Raw genomic sequence first — 11,099 nt, 5'->3', positions numbered from 1 at the left:
TGTGTGTGTGTTTGTGTGGGTGTTGCAGAGGGCTACAGAAGGTCACATTTTTCCAGTGTTGGGACCCCGCTGCTCTCTAGCTCTCAACTAAGGGACTTTTATTCTGACATCCGGTCCGTGGATACAGCCAACTCCCTCCTCTCTTTCGTCCTCTGCTTCATCCTGCGATGTGTCTCCACGTTCGACAGACAGAAGGAATCTTTCAGGGGCTCCTCAGTGTTCATCCAGCTCAGGCCTCAATGTAACACTAACAGAGAAAACTCATAAAAAGCCCACTAGAACCTGCAGTGTCGTTCAAAGGGATTTTCCAAAACTAGAATGTTCTATTTGTTTATTTCTTTACACATTATTACATCAAAATGCTAATCATTAAATGTTAGTCTTAAGCCAAGCAACCTTGTTTTTGAACAGTAATGATATGGAAATGTATGAGTAAGTATTCCTTTTGGCCTTTAGAGAGTGCTGCGGCTCCTGTCCCAATCGTTTTAATGATAATGTGATTCTGAGTTAGTTAGCTTTAGGTTTGAATAAATAGTAATTTTAGTGAAAAAAAGCATTGTTTAATATTAGAAGAAGAATAGTTTTTTTACTTCGTGAAAGATGCTCCAGCCAGTGTGTAGAGCTTCTCAGTTGATTTATGGGCACAGTAAACAGTTTCCTGATGANNTGATGTTCATTTAGTAAATTATGGCCCCATTTAGAGTAAAATAGACAATAAAGCAGGGTATACTATAGGGCGTGGCAACCATGGCATGTCCTCGTGTTCTCAGTCAGATCCAACCAGGATAGAGGCATAGCATAGTACCCTCCCTAGCTCCACCCTCTCGTCCAAATATGGGCACTTCTGGCTCCAAAATAACACCAAACTCTAGGCTTCAAAATGGTATTCTTTATTTTATTTTGATAACTTGGCGTAGATTCATTAAATGGACATGTTTTTGACACTTCTTGGTAATTCATTTCAGAGCAGTTACTCTCAAAATTCTTAACAGATGTGGATCTCTTTTGTTCACAGTTTCAAATACAAAAAAATGGTTAATCCATATTAGAAGATCTCTGTTGCCTGCGATGAGAGTGTGATCAGGCTCTCAAGGTCTCTTGTGCAAACACTACTCTCTCTTTGCCTCTCGGAGTTGTAAAAACTCATTAATCAATCTCCAGCTTGTTGCCATTTGGGGACTGTCAGGCCGAGAGCTGGATCAGATATATAGCCAAATGTATTAAAAAAAAAAAAAACATTCTTGCTGAGTGAGAGTGAGTCACAGAAGCTCTTCTCTTCAGGCTTTGCTCTGCAAGCGTCCAGAAAGCATCTCAGCACTAAAATTATCAGGCTTAATTGCGAAGTAGAGGATTGAGATACATGTAATCTTAGTACAAATAATCTCTGGATAAATCAGACTGGCTTTGTTTACACTGTGATGTTCCAATCGGTCTCACAAACAGCTCAGAGAAACAGTGAACCGGGCCAGGAAAGCTTGGCTCTGTTTATCTCATTTCTGCCTCAGTGGTCGAGCCAAAACATCATCAATTTTTTGATGATGTTTTAACATAACATATTCTATCTCTTTCTACATACAGTATATATTACATATTTCTATGTAATATATGCAAACATTATATGATCTAAATTCCCCTAAAGGCACTTTAGGGCATGTTTGTGAGGTTTCTTTCCAATTTTTGTCCCAGTTGCTTCACATTTGTGACCTTACAAGTAACCCAACCGGTTGTCATTGTAATGTAAGCAACCTGTTCCTTTGCATGACCTTTGACCTCTTTGTGTATTTGTGTTTTCCAGGAATTCAAGAATGTGGATGGGGAGGAGTATCATGCAGACATGTCCACCTTGGCCTCGCCGGCCTCCCAGGGCAGCCCGGACGTCTACATCCTGCCACTCACCGAGGTGTCCCTGCCGGTCGCGAAGCAACCTGCTCGATCAGGTGACTCAGTTCACTTTAACCCCTTATAGTTCCACCTGTGGCTCTGTCTACTGTAAACAAACTCATGTTTGAGCAAAGCAACTAATAAACCCACAGAAATTGAAAGTTCCCAAAGTTTCCAAAGAAAGACAATCAGGTGGAAGGTTTGGGGAAATAAGAACAAAATCATTCACATTCACTGACAAAATTTCGGTATTTGCAAACATGGAGTCCTTTAAAGGCTCATACAGGGATATTTTGAGTGAAAATTGAGTGCTCAAGAGGTTAAACTTGGTGCTCAAATTCAATTACCAGCATATCTTTGAAATCCCCACACAACATTTAAAAAGATTTACACGCTTTCCCAGCTGTAGAAAGGGATAAAATATAAGATGAATGGGTGGTCAAAGAATGTCCAATCATGATACAATTTCTGACGTCTTGTCAGTGCCTCGTAATTTACGCCTTCAGTCATTTGCTGCAAACTGATGCAAACCTTGCAATGGCGTTGTAAGAGTGCCAGAGCCTTACACATGCAAGTACATTTCAAGGGTGTAAGAGCAGGGAGAACTGTGTATCTGGCGTTAGTCCCCGGAGTGAACACCGCCCTGATGCTGGCCTCGTTCAGCTGGGCCTCCACCTATCCCACAATCCCTCACTGCAGGTCCCCACAGAATGAACTCTGTGCTCTTTAACTTTCACTCTCTCCCACAAACATCTGCCCGTTGCATAATAACGTCCAGGCGGCCAGCCTACACTGCTGCTTGTTGGAATGTCAGGCATGCGAGAGCACAAAACCCCAGTGAGAATATTCCTCATTCGCACTGTCGCTCTCTTTCTCTCTTCCTGCTGCTATGTGACAATGGTCCTTGTTGTGTGTTAATGGGCTGATGCTGCCTGATAAACTTATGACACTGGAGAGTGTGGTGAGACTTAATGGGTCATGCCCACGCAGTTATCTCAGCGATCAGCATCCATCAAAGCTCAAATAGAATTAAATTGACCCGTAGGCAGTGTATGAAGGGGCAAACAATAATATATCAAAAATATACTTTCTAACTTACTCTTAGTGGTATCTAGCCAGATTGATTTGATTTTGAAGTTTTGAGATTTATTCAATGCATTGAATTGAATTGTTTCAGAGGTGGATATCTCAAAACCCCGGCACAGAAAACCATGAAAATCTGCGTGGCTTGGTTTTACAATACCATTATTTCCTTCCTGATACCAATACTGATACTACTTTGTGTATCGGCCAATAAAAAAAAACCATATATATTATTGATTTTTAATAAACTAGTATGATTGCTGTCATTGTTGTGTGCCCTGGCTTATGTTAAATCCTTTGTCAGAATCAGAGTCAGAGAAGGGACTTTACTATTCTGTGGAAAAAATGGCAAACGGGACACTGCTTGGAAGTAGATAAATGATTTGGTATTAGATCAGTGCACAGACAAGCGCACTGGCCAATACCGGATTTTACGCAGTATCAGAGGAATTTGATTGGTATTGGTATCGAAACAACTCTACTTGATACCCCTTGGGCAAAGTGTAACTATGTTCTGTGATTTGGGTAAACTGGCCCTTTAACATGTGCTTTTTCTTCTGTGAATAACAGAAACCATATGGTATAACAACAGTGGCAGAGGTCAGAGATTCATTACGACACCCTCAGGACTGCCTCACCCAGTGACATCATGAAGGGAAATTGATTTTAGTTTTTAATTAGAAATGGAATGGTTTAAATGGATCCACAATACTTTCTTATAAGTCATCTTATTTTTGTTAGCCCACTATTTGCTGTCTTCTGTCTTCTTTTCAACTGTCTTAGTTCAAGTTGAAGTTTATTTGTATACCACCACTTTATACAAATGCAGTTGAAAGTGCTTTACAGGGTGATAAAATATTAAAACGAAATAACCAAAGTTTTAGTAACAGAATAAATGGAAGTATAGACGACTAGAAAAGAGCACAGTAAGAGCAGTTATTAAGATTTTTGAGAAATTGATTTAAAAGAGGTCTTGTGTAGGTGCAGGTCTCAGATTTCAAATCTCTAATGATTCTTGAGAGCTGAGGTTGATGTGGAGTTTAAGTATTTAGCAGCTATGAGAAAGTCTACTCTCAGCCAATGTTCCCATCTCCTCTGTCATCCTGCTGTGCAGTGGGCCTGTCAAAGGACTATGTGGATAGGTGGAGTTCCTAATGAGACACCAGTACTGTAAGAGCTTGGCTCAGTCTGTGGCCCGGTCCCCATGCAGGACCCGCCCTGACGCAGCTGTACTGTGCTGCAGGCTGCACTGCGAGGACTAATGGTGCTCACACCCACTCAGACGTGAAAAACACACACAAAAAGTAATCTGAGCAGAAAAGTTTTCATGTATACACACACAATTTCCACACATCCGTATATAACAGACACTTTCACATACATCGACCTCTAAATCCACCATGCTACCACTTCCACTCCAGTTACACAGCAAGAACAGCCAAATGTCACAAGTGAATTTAAATGATTGTCCATGGACAGCATTACAGCTCAGCACCTCAGCAGAGACTGGACTGGGATGCACTGGACTGGAAGAGCATAATGGGAATTCCATTAGGCTCTGAGTGATTCAGCCGCTGTGCATCTCCCTCCTAAAGACTTCCTGGCTACTATAGCAATTAAGCTAGACACATTCTTCAGAGGTAGATGCTCAGCAGCACACAGCTTAGAAAAGACCAGACAGTGCTGTCGAATGGAAATTGAGTTAGTGTACTGGCTATAAAGAGATCTGAGAACTTAGCAGGGGTAATCAGGATATTTTCATTTTCTTATAAAAAAAATGAAAGTGAAATAAAAATTAGAAAGCACAGAGTGACTGTATACTCCTTCCAAGGCTGCAATAAAGTGACAGACAAACATGGACTATGTAGATTCTTTGTGAGTGAAGTAGTTCGTGAAACAAAAAGTGAAAATGTTGAAAACCCCCTATGTTACAATAAACAAAGCCCACTAAAGACTTGTTCCCTGACCTATCGCTTATGTTTCTACCAAATTTCATTCTTTTTAATCGTCCTACTGAGAAACAAAGATAATAAATATTATAGTACAGTCTTTGATGATTTAGTTTTTTCTCCCATATGTATCCTCCTCCCCTCATTGTTCCATCTGCATTATGAATATTTGAGGTTAAAATGATGGAGTAGGTGGGACCCATTGCTTGCCACCGAGTTCGCCAAAACTCAGTCCCTATGTCATGGAGCTGGTGGATAATAGCCCCAGTGTGTGCGTACTAACCGGTCCTAACTGGTGCCATGCTGCCCTAAGCAGCCAGACAATGGAGGTTATTCTGCTTTGGGCCAGAGAGAGCGTGAGTGGGTGTAAGGAATGACCAGTCTGGGGAAAGAGACAGGGGTGTCCAATATGGCCTCCACACAGTGACTGGACTGTGTGGCGGTCTGGAGGGGGACGACAACACCACAAAGATCTGACTGTCACCCAGAATCTGAGTGTCATCGTGGGAGACACAGAGAGAAAGAAAGGGATAGATGGTGAGGGGTGAGAGATGGAGGGGCAGGGGGGGGGATGTTGCCATCAGTCCCGTTTCATTTGGCTGAGCTGGGACGGGGTGGTCGGGCGTGTTCGACAGGCAGGAAGGACTCGGGTCATCAGGGGATGCTGACAGAGATGCATCAGGGGGTTGCAGGACAGTCAGACAGCTTGGTGCCACATTCGGCTCAATATAGAATAAGACTTAAGAGTGGAGATCCGTTTGTTTACTCAGAGACCATGGGCAACATCCACTGGCATGTTCGGCTATTTCATTTTAAAAAAGGTTAATAATCGGACAGAGGATGGATTCTTCAGAGGCCACTTAAGAACCTGGATATGGTGCGTTCTGGCATGTTACATATGTTTTATATGATTTAAATGTATTTTTTACTCTTTTAATAAACTAGACTAATTCTTTCAGTCTATTAGTTCCTTCCTTATAAGTGAGGACATTTTATATCTTCATCTATCTATCTTTAATAAAACCTAGTTTTAGTCCCAACATCATATTATAAATGACTCGATAGTCTTTTATCAATAACCTAATATAAGTGCATAATATAAGTTCATCCATTTCATGTCAAGCCAACTTTAAATTTCTAGCTATTCTCAGAATGATTTCAGAACTTTCTGTCTTGAATTTGTCTTACTTTGTAACTGCATTATGACTTAAAATGATGAGTTGAACAATGCCTTTCTAAAGGAACATGTTAGCTTACATTCCAGCCTGCATTGTATGCAATGTATTAAAATGTTTTTTGTTGTTTGATGAAATGTTGCAGGACACATGTAATGTGTATTGTGCGTCTTTTTATTCCTGCTCACCCCCTAATGGCTGTTTCATATGACACTAGTGAAAACATTGCTAACAATGATGAAGGTTGGTCTCCACTTTAGTCTATGATGCAAAAAAGTCTCCTGATTTTTTTTAAGCAGCAAAAACTGGTTGATGTAGTACTGACAATGAAACTACAAGTGAAAGAATATAGAAGGAAAGCAAATCTAATTGAAGCTTTTTTTAATGAAAGTTTACTTTTTTTATATAACTAATGATCAGCCTTTTAACAAACTTTTCAAAGCTGGTTTAGTCAAATAAAGTCCAAATCATGTATACGTGATATTTTTGGACTGTTTTCAAATGTATGTTATACAGTTGTAGTTAATATTATAATAACAGTCTTTTTTCTTTATATAGATTATATCTTTTTATTTTGTTCCAAGCATCCATTGGTTTTCACCCATTTTCATATGGAATGAAAATCGATTAGCATTGCTAATAGCAATGCTTCCTTGAGTTGTGTAATCCATCAGAGTAAACAATCAATACTGCATTAATATGTGTCAGTGTTTTATTATTGTTGTATAATGCCACTTAAATGTGGAATTATTTGAAAAGACTTGATGCCATTACATCATTATTCTAGTGTAAAGTTGATCAAATTAATGCAGACTTGCTCTTCAGTAAGATAGATGAAACAACTCAAGCAAGTTTCAAGAGTTTGCTAATATTGTTTAATTTCATATCGTGTGGAAATTAATGGGAACAAATTGCTGGAACGGTAGAACAAATACACATTTCAGAAAAACATTAATATGGTTAGTTGTAATGTTAATGTGATCTGTAGTAAACAGGGTCTGCTGGTGGAGGATTATCCGTCACTCTAACACCTTTTCCTTTCTCTTCTTTTCCTCCAGTCCAGCTCCTGAAATCTTCAGATCTTAGCCGCCATAGTCTTCTCTACCTGAAAGAGATTGGAAATGGCTGGTTCGGGAAGGTAAGCCCACTTCTCACACTTCAATCTTTATAACTTCCTGCTGGTGGTTTCGACAGTCGCCCCTTGCTGTCCCTGCAGCATCAGTGAGTCTCACTCACATCATGGCAGTTAGTCTTTGCTGTGATCCCAGACACGTTTAGAATGGAGTCACTTAAAAATGGCAGACACACCGAGTTACCTGTAATGTCTGAGTGTGTAATGCCAGTCTGATCCTCGTGCCTTTGATGTCAGCCTGTCCCAGAAGAGATAGACTTAGCCCTCAAGAAGAAATTTTATGCTGGTAAAATTTTAAAAGTAATAGCCACTGCAGGCTGAACCATGTGGTGTTGTATCGTGTATTTACAACCAGATAACATGTTGTTGTCGTTCTCTCTTGTTCTCTCCCCTTCTGTCTGTTTCTCTTCCATTTTTCCACTCATGAATACACATCCATCATCTCCATCCTTGTGTACCTTGACTGGGTATGTCCATCTGCATGTGTGTTTGTCTGCATTTTTCTGTCTCTTCACTGTCTTTGAATCCTCTTCGCTGAACCCCTGCATGACTGCTTCATCTCTTTTTGTCTGTCTGGTCACACACGCTTAATGGGTTTGTTTGGGGGTAAATGTCTGTCTGCGTATCTGTCTTCCCTGCGCGTATATGTCTCTATCTGTTCTGTTTCAGGTTCTGCTGGGGGAGGTGAATGCAGGTCTAAACACCACCCAAGTGGTGGTTAAGGAACTCAAAGCCAGCGCCAGTGTGCAGGACCAGATGCATTTCCTGGAGGAAGCACAGCCTTACCGGTACACATTTACTTCTTTCTGGCTGAATGTCTGTCTGTCTGTCTGTCTGTCTGTCTGTCATGGTAAGGTAACACATACATTTACTTAAGTACTGTAAGTACTATCACTTTTAAGGTGGTGGAACTGTACTTGAGTATTGCCATTATGGGAGATGTTTTAACTTCTCTACATTAATCTGATAGCTGAGTACTGTGCAGATTCATATTTAAAATTGAATAAGCTCATATTGCTGTTGTCAGGGTGCTTCAGGAACTATAAAAAATCCTTGTTTCAGTTCAACATCTTCTCCAACTGGTGGCTTTGTGTACTGTACCAGGTTTGATATTTGTGATGTCACATATCATACACGTAGGCTCCGCCCCTTAAAATGTTCAATGAGCACAGAGAAACTTTCACTTTCAGCAGATGAAAACATCCTTTTAGTGCCAAACTCATATATCATTCTGCACAGTGAAGATCAAACATCCAACTGTAGGAACAAGAAGAAAAACATATTTACGAGTGGAGGGGGACTTTAATGTATTCTTTAGAATTGGTATATAATAATGGAATCATTTGTAACATATTTATACTTAATATATGTCAGTGTGGGTGTCTAAGAATGCCATAGAACTATTATGTGTCACTTTCTGTACGATGCCATGATCTTATGCTTTTGTCCTCTTCTGTTCTCCAGTACCCTCCAGCACCATGCTCTGGTGCAGTGTTTGGCCCAATGCACTGAGGTCACTCCATACCTGCTGGTGATGGAGTTTTGTCCACTGGTGAGTATCTAAACCTACAGGCCATCTGTAGGGAGAACAGCTTAGAGTATGTGTAAAAAAAACAACAAGAACTTAATACACATCAAATGCCATGTGAATGATTGTGAAAGTGCTGTCACAACCCTGCTGTGTTCCCCTCTTGGAAATCTGTCATTTCATTTAAGAATTTTGATATTGTAATAAAACTGCTGTGGCGTAAATGTGACTTTGCTGTTAAAGTATTTTTAGGCTGTACTATATTTGGTGAATAAAGTGTATTGACATAACAGTATGAGATATGTACTGTAGTTTATGAAAGCCCCTGTCAAGTCTTTTGGCCTTTGCTTTCAATTCAAAGTCTGCATTATATCCCGTTCAGTACATTAAATGGATTAAAAACTTTTTGTAATATGTAGTTTATGGGATTTTCTTGCTAATTACTTTTGGCAGTAAAACATTCTTGGCAGCCGCTGCAAATGTTTGGCAGGCGATCCCGAAGTTACCAATAAGTCATGCTACACTTGTACCACTCAAACTGCAGCCTAAAATCCACCATCAGCTCCAAAGAATTGATTAGTCCAATAGATTTAACATGGATATATGTGTATATATGATATTTGTGGTGATACTGAAGTAAGCAAATAATTGAGGAAGAACAAACTAAGAACTGGCTTCCTGCCTCTTTACATATGCCGATTTTTAATTAGCTTCAAAGTTTAAGTGAGTTAAATTGATGATTGCTCATTTTAAATATATTGCTCAAATTAAATATATAATTTTGGATTTTTTTTATAGTTAAACAGCAGAACCAATGATAACCAACCATAACCTATATAATTTAGTGTAATTAGAAAGACAGAAGAGGATAAAGGCTCTGTCAAGGAGACAATTTTAGTCCAAATACAACAATAATTCCCACAGATGGGCAGATTGGTTTGTTCGTCCAACACATTTTAATTGTGGGTATAAACCCGAGGACACCAAGTTTGTTAGTTCATCTGTTGCACTTCCATGCAGGATTCCAGATTATATTACCAAGCCAGATTTAAATGACTGAACAAGAAATGGGTGACTCTTGGTCCCATTAAGTACAATGACAAGACTGCCCTCCAGTGGTCAGAGGTTACAACATACAGAACTTCTATTTTTCTCTACTCTGTCCAGGGGGATGTGAAGGGTTACCTCCGAAGCTGCAGGACCGCAGAAACCATGACCCCAGAGCCCTTGATTCTTCAACGGATGGCTTGTGACATTGCCTCAGGACTTTTGCACATGCACAAGCACAACTTCACACACAGGTAGCCAGCAGTTTCTATTAAATATCACACACGTCAAAATTACAGTACCAGGCCAAGTCAGTATGTTGCTGTGGTCAGTAAAATCTGCCTTTTGCTTCTCGGTTGCTTCCTGGAACAATATCCTGGTGCTGCCTGAGTGCTCCTTACAGACTCCAGCATCAGTGATTTTGTTGCAGGCGGTGACCCCTCATCTCCAGAACAACTCAAACATCTATTTAGTCTGCAGAACCTTTTTCAGAGACAGGAGTTGATGTTGATATGTGTTGCATAGGAGTGTTAAACTAGGCCAATTTTAAAAGATTAATTATTTAATCTTGCAATGAGTTAGTGCTTTTGCATGCATGACTTTATTTTTGTGCCTCAAGTAATATGACCCTCCTGCAATGTCCTGGTCTTGTTTTGTATATTTATGAATAATGAAGAGCTGTAACAGCTGTTTACCCCCTCCTCCCCCCCCACCACCCCTGTTTGTTACCAGTGACCTGGCTTTGAGGAACTGCTTGTTGTCTGCTAATGTCTCAGTGAAGATCGGAGATTATGGTCTGTCCCACACCAAATACAAGGTCTGTTTATCAGAAAAAAACATAAACAGTATCATCATATATATTATCATACAGTAAATTATATAATTTGTTCAGATTATTTGGCGGATTTGAATAAATTAATAAATACAGTAACATAGAAGCAAGTGATCCTGGTACAGTTTGTTATCTGTAGACAACGCCATGCCACATAACAACCATAAGCAGGCAAACACTGAGTGAATGAGTGCATGAATGAATTAAGGAAACAGTGAGCTAAGCTTGTTACTATCTAAATCTCTCAGTTGCTATGCGTCTACACAAAGATCTAGCATTTACTCCACCAAAGTGAATTTTAAAAGATTTCACAGATTTTAATTTGCCATAATTCACTTCACTTGTTTTAGAATATTAAATGTAATAAGGGAAGATTTTTAACAACAAAGAAAATACATTAATCTGTTATTGTGAAAGAGTAATACTTTTAGTCAGAATTAAATGTTAAAATGCTTAATGTGGATTGTTTGTT

General features: G+C 39.6%; 1 protein-coding gene across 1 annotated transcript in view; it reads left to right on the top strand.

Annotated features, from left to right (window-relative positions):
• The window catches only part of aatkb (apoptosis-associated tyrosine kinase b), a 27,527-nt gene that overhangs the window by 7,080 nt on the left and 9,348 nt on the right, over positions 1-11,099 (top strand). Inside the window, exons 3-8 of the mRNA XM_035668936.1 lie at positions 1,763-1,937; positions 7,147-7,226; positions 7,890-8,008; positions 8,685-8,772; positions 9,916-10,049; positions 10,528-10,612. Of these exons, the coding sequence (XP_035524829.1) occupies positions 1,763-1,937; positions 7,147-7,226; positions 7,890-8,008; positions 8,685-8,772; positions 9,916-10,049; positions 10,528-10,612 (681 nt within the window). The remainder of the gene's footprint in view (positions 1-1,762; positions 1,938-7,146; positions 7,227-7,889; positions 8,009-8,684; positions 8,773-9,915; positions 10,050-10,527; positions 10,613-11,099) is intronic.

The sequence above is a fragment of the Morone saxatilis genome, unplaced genomic scaffold (genome assembly GCF_004916995.1).
Source record: "Morone saxatilis isolate NCDOM2014 unplaced genomic scaffold, NCSU_SB_2.0 Contig1, whole genome shotgun sequence".
In the NCBI taxonomy this organism is placed as follows: Eukaryota; Metazoa; Chordata; class Actinopteri; family Moronidae; genus Morone; species Morone saxatilis.
This window is presented reverse-complemented; position numbering and strand designations above follow the sequence as displayed.